The sequence below is a fragment of the Haliotis cracherodii genome, unplaced genomic scaffold, assembly GCF_022045235.1.
Source record: "Haliotis cracherodii isolate W230 unplaced genomic scaffold, xgHalCrac1.p SCAF_3, whole genome shotgun sequence".
Taxonomy (NCBI): Eukaryota; Metazoa; Mollusca; class Gastropoda; order Lepetellida; family Haliotidae; genus Haliotis; species Haliotis cracherodii.
Window position 1 is genome coordinate 22294729 of NW_027266286.1, and position 17099 is coordinate 22311827.

A 17099-nucleotide genomic window follows, 5' to 3' on the forward strand; every position below is an offset into this window, starting at 1 on the left:
AAGACCCTCACTGATCTCCTACCAATCCATCTCTCCCTGGCCAGTTCTAGCAACATTTTTGTCACAAGACCCTCACTGGTCTCCTACCAACTCCATCTCTCCCTAGCCAGTCCTAGGAACATCTTTGTCACAAGACCCTCACTGATCTCCTTCCATCTCTCCCTGGCCAGTTCTAGAAACATCTTTGTCACAAGACCCTCACTGATCTACCAACCCCATCTCTCCCTGGCCAGTTCTAGCAACATCTTCGTCACAAGACCCTCACTGGTCTCCTACCAACTCCATCTCTCCCTAGCCAGTCCTAGGAACATCTTTGTCACAAGACCCTCACTGATCTCCTACCATCTCTCCCTGGCCAGTTCTAGAAACATCTTTGTCACAAGACCCTCACTGATCTACCAACCCCATCTCTCCCTGGCCAGTCCTAGGAACATCTTTGTCACAAGACCCTCACTGATCTCCTACCCACCCCATCTCTCCCTGGCCAGTTCTAGCAACATCTTTGTCACAAAAGCCTCACTGGTCTCCTACCAACCCCATCTCCCTGGCCAGTTCTAACAACATCTTTGTCACAAGACCCTCACTGATCTCCTACCAACCCCATCTCTCCCTAGCCAGTTCTAGGAACATCTTTGTCACAAGACCCTCACTGATGTCCTTCAACAACCTGAACTTACCTTGGCCTGTTCTGGTGTGATCTTCTTTGCAGCGTCAAGGTCCCGACTGAGATCTTCCCGCTCCCGCACCAGCTGGTGAATGTGGAGGTCGAGCTCCTGCTTGGTCTGCTGTAAGACCTTCATCTCCCGCTGCTGGATCTCACTCTGCCTCTGATCACAGACAGTACGGTATCACCCACAGGCTTAGAAATAACCGACTTCATACATATCGTATGTGCACTAATGCAAATATCATATGGACGGCATTGTGACGTCATTCAAATCTATATATCAGTAAGGATTGCTGATGTCATTCGACAATGGTGTTTTTCTAAGATGGCAGTCATGATCAGAAACTCATGTAAGAATTTAATGTATTTACCTCACTTTCGCTCAAGAAATACAGAAATTCTGACAATTATTTGTTAAATCAGTATAACACACATGCTGGTATAATAATCTTTATGTATTGACGTAAGGGAGATAACTCCTTCCCAGGAGTGCTTCATATTTACACATGAATCAGATCGACATTATTGTCAGTAGTAAGTATAGTATTGTTACATGAGGTAGCTATGAGTAAAGTAATGTCACTGTGTGAAAATGATTAGTCAGTTGTATTAATTGATGCTCACGAAGAGCAATGTTTACTTGAAGTAGCAAACTCTGCATCTACATTCAGAGCTGGAACACACTCTGGGTCATACTACAGCTGACACAGCAGCTATTTCATCTCTTTATCATCTAAAACAGGTGTTCTCTTGTTTCAAAGTATTTTCACCTTAGCCTCCGTCAGTTCAGCCTGTAGCTGGACAAGCTTGTTGGCGCCGAGCTGGGCATCTGCGTTGCCAGCAGCTATCTGCTGCTGTGCTGCGAGACTTGTGATAATGCCCTTGTTCCTCAACGCAAGGTCCTTCTGCTCAAGCTGGGACCTACAACACACAGATTTCTCTTTAAATGGAACAAGAGTTTGCCACTAACGTGCCTATATCCCCGCCCCTGTTGCAGAATTTATGACATAATTAAATCTAAACAAACCCTAACCTTTTTTAACCGAGGTGGAACTTGTCATGGAAATTGTGAAAAAAAAGAAGAGTTTGGAACCTAAGTCCATCTTGTTGCCATGGAAACGTAAAAAATAAAAAATTCTAAAATTTCTTAATAGCAAAAGGCACCAGTTCAGCATGAACTTGACAGACCTGCAAAGTTTCATGAAAAAATATTGAGCGGTTTCTGAGTTATGCTCTGGAAACGAAATGTGACGGCAGGACATACGGCCGGACCGACGTATGGATGGACGGACGGTTGGACGGACGGTTGGACGGACGGAGCCCGTTTCTATATCCCCCCCCAACTTTGTTGGGTGGGGGATAATAATGACACACAGAGCAAGTTCTACAGTGACCTATGACACACAAATCATGCTAAACTTGGATCTACAGAAATTGTCTGATGTCTCTTAAGAATTGAAACATATTTGGGGGCTCTATGACACAGATCATGCTAAACTTGGATCTACAGACATTGTCTGATGTCTCTTCAGAATTAAAAGCTACGCATACAAACAATCGACCTACTTTAGGTTGGTGACCTCGGTGATCAGTCTCTGGTTCTCAGAGAACATTTTCTCCTCAGCTGAGCGTGTGTTGGCACGGAGAGCCTTCATTTCGCCATACAGTCGCTGGTTCTCTGTCTGGAACCCGGCAATGAGAGATTCCTGGTCCTTGATCTCCCGTTCCAACATTGTCAGCTGCTCCCTCGTAACAGCATCCCCGCTCAAAACCTCTCCCAGCTTCCTCCTTGCAGTGCTCTCCCCCTCCCCCTCGTTCAGCTGGGGAAATAGGAATGTATACACAAACATCCTCATTACAAGCAGATAGCCTCAAGGCTATACTAGGGGGTGTTGATGCTGAACTGAGATTATGACTGTGCTGAACTAGGGGATGTCGATGCTGAACTAAGGGGTGTCGATGCTGAACTAGGGCATGTCTATGGTGAAGTAGGGGATGTCGATGCTGAACTAAGGGGTGTCGATGGTGAACTAGGGTATGCTGAACTAGGGGATGTCGATGCTGAACTAGGGGACGTTGATGCTGAACTAGGGGATGTCGATGCTGAACTAAGGGATGTCGATGCTGAACTAAGGGATGTCGATGCTGAACTAGGGGACGTCGATGCTGAACTAGGGGATGTTGATGCTGAACTAGAGGATGTCGATGCTGAACTAAGGGATGTCGATGCTGAACTAGAGGATGTCGATGCTGAACTGGGGATGTCGATGCTGAACTGGGGATGTCGATGCTGAACTAGGGGACGTCGATGCTGAACTAGAGGATGTCGATGCTGAACTAAGGGATGTCGATGCTGAACTAGGGAATGTCAATGCTGAACTAGGGGATGTCGATGCTGAACTAGGGCATGTCGATGCTGAACTTGGGAACGTCGATGCTGAACCAGGGATTGTTGATGCTGAACTAGGGGATGTCGATGCTGAACTAGGGGATGTCGATGCTGAACTAGGGGATGTCGATGCTGAACTAGGGGACGTCGATGCTGAACTAGGGAATGTCGATGCTGAACTAGGGGACGTCGATGCTGAACTAAGGGGTGTCGATGCTGAACTAGGGCATGTCTATGATGAACTAGGGGATGTCGATGCTGAACTAAGGGGTGTCGATGGTGAACTAGGGTATGCTGAACTAGGGGATGTCGATGCGGAATTAGGGGATGTCGATGCTGAACTAGGGGACGTTGATGCTGAACTAGGGGATGTCAATGCTGAACTAAGGGATGTTGATGCTGAACTAAGTGATGTCAATGCTGAACTAGGGGATGTCGATGCTGAACAGGGGATGTCGATGATGAACTAGGGGACGTCGATGCTGAACTAGAGGATGTCGATGCTGAACTAAGGGATGTCGATGCTGAACTAGGGAATGTCAATGCTGAACTAGGGGATGTCGATGCTGAACTAGGGCAGGTCGATGCTGAACTAGGGCATGTCGATGCTGAACTTGGGAACGTCGATGCTGAACTAGGGATTGTTGATGCTGAACTAGGGGATGTCGATGCTGAACTAGGGGATGTCGATGCTGAACTAGGGGACGTTGATGCTGAACTAGGGGACGTCGATGCTGAACTAGGGGATGTCGATGCTGAACTAGGGGATGTCGATGCTGAACTAGGGGGCGTAGATGCTGAACTAGGGGGTGTAGATGCTGAACTAGGGGACGTCAATGCTGAACTAGGGGATGTCGATGCTGAGCTGGGTTAAATGAAGGTTGAATCATGTTCTGAAAGGTTATCGTACCTTGGCAGCCAGGACAAAGTTTTCCTGCTTCAGTTTGAACATCTCCTGCTCATGTTCCACCTTGACCTGGTCCATCTCCTCCTTATGCTGCTGCTGGAGGGTCCGCATCTCACCTGGATAACACACATGGAATTATCACCTGGATAACAAGGAGGGAATTATCACCTGGATAACACACAGGGAATTATCACCTGGATAACACACAGGGAATTATCACCTGGATAACATGGAGGGAAATATCACCTGGATAACAAGGAGGGAAATATCACCTGGATAACATGGAGGGAAATATCACCTGGATAACATGGAGGGAAATATCACCTGGATAACATGGAGGGGTATATCACCTGGATAACATGGAGGGAAATATCACCTGGATAACATGGAGGGAAATATCACCTGGATAACATGGAGGGAAATATCACCTGGATAACATGGAGGGAAATATCACCTGGATAACATAGAGGGGTATATTACCTGGATAACATGGAGGGAAATATCACCTGGATAACATGGAGGGAATTATCACAGATAACATAGAGGGAAATATCACCTGGATAACATGGAGGGAAATATCACCTGGATAACATGGAGGGAAATATCACCTGGATAACATGGAGGGAAATATCACCTGACCTGGATAACATGGAGGGAATATCACCTGGATAACACAAAGGGAATTATCGCCTGAATAACACCGGGAAATGCGCCTAAATATAAAGGAGGGATATTTCACATGGATAACATGGCTACATAGAGATCAACAGGGGATACATACTTCACCAAGGTACTTTGGACAAATATCTAACCTGGATAACACAGGTAGTTATATGTGTTCACATGGCCACACAGGGAAGTTGGACTTACCCTGCAGACTAGCCAGTCTCTTCCTCTCTTCACCCAGCTCCTGCTGCAGCTCTCGCTCCACACTCGATGTCTTCTCCATCCGCTGACTGGCCGAAACTGAAGGCTCCTCTGACGAGTACTTCACCTGACAAGGGAGAATGGGGTTGTGTGTATGTTGATGTGTGCACATGTGCTTAAAGACTGTAGCAAGGGAGTGGCTGACACGACTGTCCAGTGCCAATCAGGTCACATTTGATAATCATAACCAATGCACTTTCAGCAACTACTGTGCCAGCAATACACAATATACAAAATTCCAATACAACATACACATAGCTTCCTTATACAACATAGATGGAGGCGTAGCTTCCTGTTACGAAATGCATGGACCCCTAGCTACCCAATACAACACGAGTGGACCCCTAACTTCCCATTACAACACGAGTGGACCCCTAGCTTCCCATTACAACACGAGTGGACCCCTAACTTCCCATTACAACACGAGTGGAGCCTTAGCTTCCCATTACAACACGAGTGGAGCCCTAGCTTCCCATTACAACTCCAGTGGAGCCCTAGCTTCCCATTACACGAGTGGAGCCCTAGCTTCCCATTACAACACGAGTGGAGCCCTAGCTTCCCATTACAACTCCAGTGGAGCCCTAGCTTCCCATTACACGAGTGGAGCCCTAGCTTCCCATTACAACTCCAGTGGAGCCCTAGCTTCCCATTACAACACGAGTGGAGCCCTAGCTTCCCATTAAAACATGAGTGGAGCCCTAGCTTCCAATTACAACATGAGTAGACCCCTAGCTTCCCATTACAACATGAGTGGAGCCCTAGCTTCCCATTACAACACGAATGAAGCCCTAGCTTCCAATTACAACACGAGTGGAGCCCTAGCTTCCCATTACAACACGAGTGGAGCCCTAGCTTCCCATTACAACACGAGTGGAGCCCTAGCTTCCCATTACAACACGAGTGGAGCCCTAGCTACCCATTACAACACGAGTGGAGCCCTAGCTTCCCATTACAACACGAGTGGAGCCCTAGCTTCCCATTACAACAAGAGTGGAGCCCTAGCTTCCTTTTACAACACGAGTGGAGCCTTAGCTTCCCATTACACGAGTGGAGCCCTAGCTTTCCATTACAACACGAGTGGAGCCTTAGCTTCCCATTACAACTCGAGTGGAGCCCTAGCTTCCCATTACAACACGAGTGGACCCCTAGCTTCCCATTACAACACGAATGGAGCCCTCGCTTCCGAATTTCAATCTTGACTCAAACCTACTTCTGGGACTCCCTTCCCTGTAAAATGGTCTCGGATGTAACTTGCAAACGACTCCACAGACTGCAACAGACGTGTCTCAGGCACTTTCCCTTGAAGATTGTGGTGGGCGGTCCTTGGAGACTGGGTACCTGGAAGTGCAGAAAAACACAGTCCAAACTCAGCACAGCTTGTTTCCTTTGCAATGAGCTAAGTCACAGAGCCTGCCTACGTATCGGAGTAGAATATCTGATGGTAATGTTTCTGTCCATGTAGTAGGAACAAACACCATATCCAGGGAAGAGAATGGATATTATCCTTTTCAGCTGAAACTTCTTTGGAGTGGAGTGTGGTCCATAATTTGGGGATATTTTTGGGGAAGCCATCAGATTTTGTCAAATTTGTGGTTACTAAATTCGCGGAAATTTCACGGATCCGCTGAAGGCTTTCACCCATGCAGGATTGGACCCTCCCTTACTTGGTGTAAACTTGGTCTTGTGGTTGAATAACCTTGCATGTAAGGAAGTTAGTACGAAGACTCAGAAGACTTCTCAATTTTCTTTAAGAAAGTCAAACCTATTGGGTTTGAAGACCTTGCATGGTAGGATGCGCCACCGTTATGCTCGCACTGACACACTACTAGTACCTGTAACTTTGTGTCTGCTCACGTCTGCCGGGGACCAGGTCCGGTTGCCAGGTCGTGTTGATTTGCCAGGTGACCTTGATGGTGAACGTGAAGGTGAACGACTAACGGAGCGCTTCCCATACCCCGAACTCTGGATGTGGGAAAATCTGGATCGGGACTTCTTACCTGAAACAAACACGAAAGTTGTAAGTCATGAGTTTGTTTGTTTTGTTTGTTTGTTTGTTGTTTAACGCCACACTCAGCAATATTCCAGCTATATGAAGGTGGTCTGTAAAATAATCGAGTCTGGACCAGACAATCCAGTGATCGACATCATGAGCATCGATCCACGCAATTGGGATTGATGACATGTATCAACCAAGTCAGCGAGCCTGACCACCTGATCCCGTTAGTCACCTTTTACAACAAGCATAGTCGCCTTTTATGGCAAGCATGGGTTGCTGAAGACCTATTCTACCCCGGATCTTCACGGGTCTGTAAATCATGAGACTGTGGGTACACGTTGAATATATTCTCATATTTAGGGCAGCACCAACATATATATTTATTAATACACGTCTTTCAGTCCCTCACCAACTTTTTTGTTCATCTGCTTTGTTTTCAGTTACACTAAATTTTGTGTGAAAACAAAATCAAGAACGCAGGTCATGTCATTAAGATCCTAACAGAGATCAGTGAGAACCTGATTGATCTCACTGACCTAACATATTGACAAAAGACCACCTTCCTGATTCCACGATTCATCAGATGACGAAAGGTTATAAAATACAGTAACCATGGTAACCTGACTCACCTTTAACCTCATCTGTCCTGGCATTGGTGAAGGTACCACTGGCGCCATCTGTCTTTTCCTTCACAGACTGCCAACAGACATGGTGTGTATGTTATACTGACATGTAGACAAGGTAGTGTAGCTGATGTATGTGTGAACGTGAGAGTAGTCATCATATGTTATCCAGCCTTAGAAGTTAGTCTTTTTTATGACTAGTCTAGGGGAGGTGAGGTGAAATGGAGTTTAACGTCGCGTCCAAGATTATTGCACTTATATAGCGACGTGCATGTACGTGTGTGTGTGTGTGTGGCTGCTTGTACTAGTCCGATTTATAGTGCTAGCTCACTGAGATACCATGCCGCAGTTTAACATGAATACCCCACTCAGACACAGTATACTGACTCCGAGCCGACCAGTCCTTGTTTTAGCCCCTTAATGCCGAGCGCCAGACAGGGTAACAACAAGTACCATCCCATAACGTCTTTTGGTATGACGCGGCCATGGAACAAACCCCAGACCTTCCGCTCTCCGGGTGGACTCTCTACCACTAGACCACGGTGGCTGTCCTAACTGACAAGTGGCCGTGTTTAACCCCGTGGTATATCATATTCTCATTCCTAATTTACCACACTCAACAACAGCCTTGAGGTTTGTAGTCAGGGGCAACAGCTACTTGCCTCAAGGTGTGAGGTGACTTGGATCATAATGACGTGTCAGTTATTGCATAACACATGACAGAGCTCCAGATAAGCTTTTGGTGTTGTGGGTATTTTACCCATGCATTTAAAAATCATTGGGTATCAGTAATTCTATCTGGGTATTCAAATTTCTGTTACCCACTAGTTTTTACACATGTGGGTATTTAAGTTAAATATTTAAAAACACTATTCATCTAGTCCCTGCAAACTGGTGTCGTGTGGGTTCGAGAGCTTTATAGGACTCCAAAATACCACGATACTTTCACAAGAAAGTGTGATGACCAATGATCATGATGTTACTGTCATCGTGGAGTTTGGCAAGGTTGACGGAATGCCTGTTTATAATTTCAAAATGATTTGCGGATTTGCTAAACAAATACGCAGGGTTACTTCACAAAATTTTGATGATTCGCACAAGTTTTATTTTTGTAGCGTATCTGTAATGTCATTTTGCTGCGTATTTCTGCAGATACGCAGCTTATCTGGAGCTCTGCATGATTAGGTATACAACAATCACCAGTGACACCCATTAGTTGGGTTAGACAGCAACTGTTGACATTAGCAAACAATACACAGCAAACCATATGTGTTATCATACATGGGAGAGTTCAAGGTCAGGCCGATGTGGCATAAACGGTGGATCTTCTCCCAGTTCCACAAACTTTAGTGATCTTAGGACTAAGACGATCTTATAGACTTACAAGAGTCAATGTGCCAAGGTCGTTCAGTGGAACAGAACCCTGGTCGATAACATATTGGATGGCATACACAGGGTTCACTCCAGGAATTTTCAGACATGGTCCCATTATGTGAAAATTTCAAATATTCCAGAGGTACACCCACACTTGCCCATACAGCACAATGTCAAAATGCCCCATTGTATTTGGCCTTTTTAAGAATTTACGGGTTAAAAGCACGAGGTCCCCCCTAGAATTATCCCTGCATAACAATGCTGTTTGTTTCTTGTTCAATGCTGCACTCAGCCATATTATGGCTATATTGTTGCAGTCTGCAAATAATCGAGTCTGGACTAGTGAAAAGGTAACACAGAGGATCGCATATACTACATGTATTTGTTCTACAGGTTATATATTGGAATACACCATCTATTCTATCTGGCAAACATGCTATATACTGGATATTATAGTCTACAGCTTACATATCGGGTATAATATATAGCCTACATGTAACATACTGCATGACATATAAAGACTACTTGAAACATATTGAAAGAATGAGTATCGTAACACATTTGTACACATTCTGATTCTTCAGCTGAAGCAAAATGAGGTCGCGTTTGCAAATTGATAACATTATATAAAACAAAGATAGACTTCAGTGAAATAAAGTTGACATTTGATATGTTTTTAATCATTTTCACTCATAATGACAATGAGCAACATACAGAATAACCTGTCAGAAACTCTGAATCATGAAATTCCTGTCCTCTCAGCTTGTTTGACATTTTCTAATACTGGATTACTGGATAGTATACACGATATGACCTACATTGTACTCTAGATGGCATGCACCGTCTCATGTACATGTTCAGTGTTCCCAGTCTGTCTGTAGTTGTTGATTATCTAGCAGGTTTGATTAAACCTGTTTGACTGTTTGATTAAAATTACATCCTTGAATCCCAAGTTTTGGATAACATTTGAATGACAGTTCTAGTGTCTATAATATGATGTCTACTGGTCTACTGGTATTCTAGAAGACAGGGACACTTATGGTATGGTATATATTCAGTGGCTTACACAGTTGGTGTTCGTGTTATCACGGGAATGCAAACATGCAAAATTTGGATTAAAATAAAATAATTAAATGCTATGTTTTACTATCAAACACCCTTCAAATATTATGAAATGGATCTGCAGTGAAGACATTCAGGAGGTAGGAATGTGTTTATTGAAGCAGCTTGCAAAGCCAAATTCATACTGAAGCTAAATAATTCCTCATTGCATTGATTTCACCTGATAATTTCGGTGAGTAATGCGCTTTTATGACGCTTTTAGCAATATTCAAGCAATATTGCAGCAGGGGACACCAGAAATGGGCTTCACACATTGTACCCATGTCGGGAATCAAACCCAGGTTTTCGGTGTGACAAGTGAACGCTTTAACAACTAGGCTACCCGTCCGCCCTCTGATAGATTCAAATGCAATGCATACATTTTTGTAATCACATTTCACTCTTTGTGTTTTCATGTATAGAATGGGGTGTTCAAAAGTAAAACAGATTTCATTATTTTATTAAGTACTTGCGTTTCTGTGATGGTATATACTGCACAGTTCTCCACAACAACCTCTCCACACATCACAATATTAACATAAAACCAACACCTGCTTAACCCTGCACATTCCATGAAGACATTAATATGAAACTAACCACACTTGCCAATCTTGCACAATCTAAGAATTTAAATAATGTTATACAAGACATGCATGCTAATCTTGCACATTCCACAAACGAAAATAATGTTAAACAAGACACGCTCACTACTCTTGCACATTCCACAAATGAGTGAGTGAGTGAGTGAGTATGGTTTTACGCTGCTTTTAGAAATATTCCAGCAATATCACAGCGGGGGACACCAGAAATGGGCTTCAGACACTGTACCCATGTCGGGAATCGAACCCGGGTCTTTGGCGTGACGAGCGAACGCTTTAACCACTAGGCTACCTGACCGCCCTTCCACAAATGAAAATAATGTTAAACAACCCACACCTGCTGATCTTGCACATTCCACAAATGAAAATAATGTTAAAAAACACACTCTCTACTCTTGCACATTCCAAGCATGAAAATAATGTTAAAAAACACGCTCGCTACTCTTGCACATTCCAAGCTTGAAAATAATGTTAAAAACACACTCGCTACTCTTGCACATTCCATGAACTTGAATACTGTTAACCAACCCACACCTGTTGGTGTAGCACACACGTGACATGATGGAGACAGTGTTGTGAAACCCGTGCATTGCACACAGACATGAAGCTCCTGGCGACACATGCAGTACTTGCATACAGGCGCTGGATGCTGCGGCCTCTCGATCCCTTCAATAGTCACAGGGTTTATACAGTAAACAAATACATATATGACAAACAAAATATTGTAAAGACATAATCTTGAACCAACAGAGTTGTATACATGTTTCACCATGATAGATTCTTGTTGTACAGAGAGAGTAACTTACGACGGCGATGACGGGCTGGTACACCTCTGTGTCGTCCGTGTGGGAGTGGTCGAAGCCCCCTCGTTGGTCCTCCTCCATGTGCTGCTGATGTGCTAGACCTGAGAGAACAAGGTTAATGCTGATGTGAGTCAGGTACAAACTACAACAGTAATGTTACTTGTCAGTTTAAACCTAGCTCATATTACTCCACACAGCTGGGGGCGCCACGGTAGTCACTCAAGTTGGACATCCCCTCCCCTCCATCCGTATCTTGTGAATCTGCCCTTACCTCTGAACAGAGCTGTGACTGTCAAGTTCAACATCCCCTCCCCTCCCCTCCCCTCCATCCCATCTATCAAGTCTCACCTTTCCCATGACTGTTCGGGCTCCCAGAGCTGTGACTGTGGGCGCTACGGTAGTCACTCATGAGTCGAACATCATCTTCTCTGTCCTCCGCTCCCCTCCCCTCCCCTCCCCTCCCCTCCCCTCCATCCCATCTACAAAGTCTCACCTTTCCCATGTCTGTTCAGGCTCCCGGACTGTGACTGTGGGCGCTGCGGTAGGCACTCATGAGTCGAACATCCCCTCCCCTCCCCTCCGCTCCCCTCCCCTCCATCCTATCTACCAAGTCTCACCTTTCCCATGACTGTTCGGGCTCCCAGAGCTGTGACTGTGGGCGCTGCGGTAGTCACTCATGAGTCGAACATCCCCTCCCCTCCCCTCCGCTCCCCTCCCCTCCCCTCCATCCCATCTACCAAGTCTCACCTTTCCCATGACTGTTCGGGCTCCCAGAGCTGTGACTGTGGGCGCTGCGGTAGTCACTCATGAGTCGAACATCCCCTCCCCTCCCCTCCCCTCCCCTCCATCCCATCTACCAAGTCTCACCTTTCCCATGACTGTTCGGGCTCCCAGAGCTGTGACTGTGGGCGCTGCGGTAGTCACTCATGAGTCGAACATCCCCTCCCCTCCCCTCCGCTCCCCTCCCCTCCCCTCCATCCTATCTACCAAGTCTCACCTTTCCCATGACTGTTCGGGCTCCCAGAGCTGTGACTGTGGGCGCTACGGTAGTCACTCATGAGTCGAACATCATCTTCTCTGTCCTCCTTCTCCTTCACTCGTTTCTCCAGCTCCCCCATCTCCCGGAATATATCATCCACAGTCCGGTCTGCAACCATTGATCAAAAAACTGATTCTTCCAACCATGCAGGAGTCCTAGGCCTAGCACACATTCAGTAGTGCTGTAGCCATCTAACAACAGGTTAGGGCTGGGATGGGCAACTCGGGTACTCGGGCCAGGTAGGTACTTAATAGGACCCATGTACTCACAGGACTACCCGGACCCGTGGTTAGTCACGTGATATATTGTCTAATGACAAAAATTATCTAGAACTCCATGGTTACACTACAAGTCACTAATGTTCACATTTCTTTCTGACTATGCACACATTCCTTCTAACTTTTACAAGTTTGAATTAGATGAAGCTTCACTCAACTTCGGTGTATGCATGACCAGATTGTTTAAATGGGAATCTAAATACTTCTTGCCAGAGCTCGAATAAAACAGTTCCCATTTGGACATTTTGTACCCAACTCTTGAGACCTACAGCGGGTACTGTACTAGGGGGTTGGGTAACCGGGTAGTAAATTTGGACGTGTCCCAGCCCTACACCACTCAAAATGTGTTTCATCGATGATGACCACAAAGGGTAAGAACAAGAAGAGATTTACCCTCTGGCCCATCCCAGAACCTAACCTTCCCGAAAGAGTAACTCTCTGGTACAACTGTGTTTTCATGTCCAGTAGAGGTTTAATCTGGGCAACTTTTAAGTCTTACAGTTAACCTTAGGATCATCACAAGGACCCCTTGACTTTCATATTTCAAATGGGGGCACGGGTGGCGGCATGAATTGCTGTGCAGAGTTGCGTCCCTTGGGCACACCAGAAACCTATGATTGTGGGTTCGAATCCCGGTTCGCTCCCGGTTTATCAGCACCATACTCGTGCTCATGGGTTTCACTGAAGTGGTAAACGTCTGAGACCTGCATCACTTCGGGGTTTCCTCCCACAATAAGCTGACACGCCGCGATATAACTGGAATACTGTTAAAAGCGGCATTAAACCCAACTCACTCACTCTTATTTCAAATACTCCCTACATAGCCCTACATTGTAACACGATCCAGTACCTGATCTCTCCTTCTCTCGCTGCTGCTTTGCTGTGGCCGGGTCTGGCAGGTTCCCAGTGTGGGAGTCATGTCCGAGGACGCCGGTGAGAGGGTCGTCCTGTTTGATGGTGGGAGAGAGTCCTACCTCTCTCAGCGCCTCCTGTAGAGCCTCCATCTCTCTGCTGGTGTTGGTGCCCATCATCCCTGGGTACACAACAGATGCATCAGGGGTCGATTTAACTGCTGACCCGTTGGTCTGTGGCCAGTTAAAATTACAAAGGGCATGATTGTCAAAGTTTCACCCCTTCTCCATGTGTTTTTTTTTTAATTGGACAATGCTTGTAAATCATGTAATTTTGATGAGAAAATTTTTAGGGGGGGGATGAGGTCGTGTGAAGGGGTAACTCAAAGAGAGATATATGTTGATCATCTTAATAGAATGACAACTGGACGCCATTTTGCAATGTTGTGTACAACATCTCTATTTGCTCATAAATCACAATACAATGTGTGAAGCCCATTTCTGGTGTCCCCCGCCGTGATATTGCTGGAATATTGCTAAAAGCGGCGTAAAACCATAATCACTCACTCATAAATCACTTTGAAATGAGGCAAATGGAATACAAGATTTAATCTCAGGGTGTGGGAAAAGGCATTTCAGGGGTGAGGAGTTATTACATTTTCAGAGCCCCGCTAGGTGGCTAAAGGACCACGGGTTCAGCCAATTGTCTGCCTCCACCATTTAGTTGTAGGCCAGTTAGATTGGAGAAGCGCCAGTAACTTTTAAAAAGACCACGCCCTGTTGGCTACATACAAATTTGTTGTTTAATGTACCCTGTGACTCCTCTACTTACACTAAATATTACAGCACACATCACACATCACTGTCACCACTGATCACCACTTAACATCATCTTTTACCACAACTTACTGAAAATACTGTATTCGACATAATAAGCGCCCCACTCTAATAAGCGCCCACAGCGATATTTGCTAATATATTGACTAGTGAACAATCCCAATTAGCACCCCTTCGGATTGATCAATCTACACAAGACTTATTTATTCGCGTATAATACGCACTCGTGTTTTATGCACCCTTAATTATAGGCAATTAAATTCTGGATGAATATATCTGTATTTCGTATATAAACATTTCAGGCTGTCAGCATAAACCATGAAATTTATCTTTCAACTATGTTGTTTTTCACCAAAATAATATTCTAATAAGAGCCCCCAATTTCTAATTTTGAGAGCGCCCTGGGCGCTTATTACGTCGAACACGGTAAACATAATAAATAATGACCCTTCTCACTAAAAACTTCACATAACACCATAGATCATGTTGATTGTAAATACATTACATCATGTCCAGACAACATCACCACAGATCGTTGAATAAATAAATGAATTGAACTTGTATCAGAAGTTACCTGTGCCTGTCCGTGTCTTCAGCGTGTCAGGAAATGTTTGCCCCAGGTTGTCATGGTTACCCTCCCTGCTGCCATCGAATGGCGCGCTGGCCTTGGGGGAAGTGGTGGTGTTGAGGGTGGAGTCGAGGGAGTCGAGCAGCGAGACTGTAGGTGAAGCCGGGTACATAGAGTGATGTACATCATGTATAGCTGGTGGGTTGGTGTTTGTTTGTTTGTTGTTTTATGCCGCACACAGCAATATTCTAGCTATATGACGGCGGTCTGTAAATAATCGAGTCTGGACCAGAAAATCCAGTGATTGACAACATGAGCATCGATCTACGCAACTGGGATCGATGACATGCATCAACCAAGTCAGCGAGCCTGACCACTAGATCCCGTTAGTCGCCTCTTACTGCAAGCATAGTTGCCTTTTACGGCAAGCATGGGTTGGTAAAGACCTATTCTAACCCGGATCCTCATGGGTCTATAGAGTGATGTACATCATGTATAGCTGGTGGGTTGGTGACATCTGTTGCCGTATTATGACTTACAGCATCAGTATTAGTATCAGCAATCAACATTGAGTGAGTGAGTGAGTGAGTGAGTGAGTGAGTGAGTGAGTGATGCCAGGACAACTAGCTTTTACAAAAATCACCAATTATTTATAAAGTATTTAACTTTAAAATGTCTTTACATTTACAGATTAAATAATAAAAAACATCAGCAACATACCTTTGGACAGCATACTCGGCTTTTGTTGTGATGAGTCCTACAATGGGGAAAAAACAAACCTTATTTCCAGAGGCAAGGCAGTGTTAGAAACTGGCACTAGTTCTGTAGTCCTTGCCAAACTGCCCAATAGTTAATGCATCATGAGGACTGCCCATGCATGTAAACAATGACATAACAATGATAAAACAAAGAATATAAGTAAAATATTTGTTATTGAAGTATATACAGGATTGGGCAATTTGGGGGACTGGTTGCTAATGACACTGGGGGGGGGGGGGGGGCGGTCTGGTAGCCTGGTGGTTAAAGCGTTCGCTCGTCACGCCAAAGACCCGGGTTCGATTCCCAACATGGGTACAATGTGTGAAGCCCATTTCTGGTGTGCCCCGCCGTGATATTGCTTTAATATTGCTAAAAGTGGCGTACAACCATACCCACTCACTCACTAATGACCCTGGGACTTAGTGGTAATGCGTCGGATGTGTCCTAGGGTTACCCTTAGCACGCAGGGTACTTGCGGACATTTGTTGTTTTGTTTTTTATAAAAATACACATAGTTCATTGAGCTGGTCGCAATGTGGAGTATGCTACATCAATATATCGGAGAAAACATTCCGATTTCCACTGTCTGAGTGTGGTGTGGTTCTTAAATAAACTAAAAATTAAATTATGTACAATAGCTAAGGTATCATTAGGACTAGCAAAATTTGCCATTTTTAAGGGCTTAGCTATATGTTGACATTATAAGGACTAGTGGACTAAAACTGTTAGTTTCTATTGCTGCATGACAATGTATTACAAATTGTCTTAACACATGAAAACTAATGTCAACAATCATGAAAATGTTCCTCAATAATCATAATAGACCCTTAGTTCAAAGCCTGAGTCTTGTAAATACATATTTGGTCTCGTAAGCTCAGCTCCTTATCACGCTCATAGTCCATACACTACATTAAACTCTAGTTAGGCTTGGAGACTCAAACATTCTTGTCACTGCCTGAATGATGCCAGTGTATCTCAACGAGAATGACAAGTTACCTTGACAAGCATGAAACTTATCTCAAAAAGCTATCAATTTATCTTAACAAGCATGACAAAGTCTCTCAAGCATGACAATGTCTCCCAAGCATGACAAAGTCTCTCAAGCATGACAATGTCTCTCAAGCAAGACAAAGTCTCTCAAGCATGACAATGTCTCTCAAGCATGACAAAGTCTCTCAAGCATGACAAAGTCTCTCAAGCATGACAATGTCTCTCAAACATGATAATGTCTCTCAAGCATGACAATGTCTCTCAGGCATGACAATGTCTCTCAAGCATGACAATGTCTCTCAGGCATGACAATGTCTCTCAAGCATGACAATGTCTCCCAAGCATGACAATGTCTCTCAAGCATGACAATGTCTCTCAAGCATGACAATGT

The 17099-nt window shown here is 44.8% G+C and overlaps 1 protein-coding gene across 1 annotated transcript in view; it reads right to left on the reverse strand.

Annotated features, from left to right (window-relative positions):
* The window catches only part of LOC139473932 (centrosomal protein of 162 kDa-like), a 49002-nt gene that overhangs the window by 18693 nt on the left and 13210 nt on the right, over positions 1-17099 (reverse strand). Inside the window, exons 9-22 of the mRNA XM_071256750.1 lie at positions 15680-15716; positions 14966-15109; positions 13554-13736; positions 12384-12533; positions 11390-11487; positions 11217-11249; positions 7516-7582; positions 6723-6887; positions 6101-6228; positions 4834-4957; positions 3967-4079; positions 2234-2487; positions 1438-1588; positions 678-827 (exon numbers count right to left, since the gene is read on the reverse strand). Of these exons, the coding sequence (XP_071112851.1) occupies positions 678-827; positions 1438-1588; positions 2234-2487; positions 3967-4079; positions 4834-4957; positions 6101-6228; positions 6723-6887; positions 7516-7582; positions 11217-11249; positions 11390-11487; positions 12384-12533; positions 13554-13736; positions 14966-15109; positions 15680-15716 (1797 nt within the window). The remainder of the gene's footprint in view (positions 1-677; positions 828-1437; positions 1589-2233; positions 2488-3966; positions 4080-4833; positions 4958-6100; positions 6229-6722; positions 6888-7515; positions 7583-11216; positions 11250-11389; positions 11488-12383; positions 12534-13553; positions 13737-14965; positions 15110-15679; positions 15717-17099) is intronic.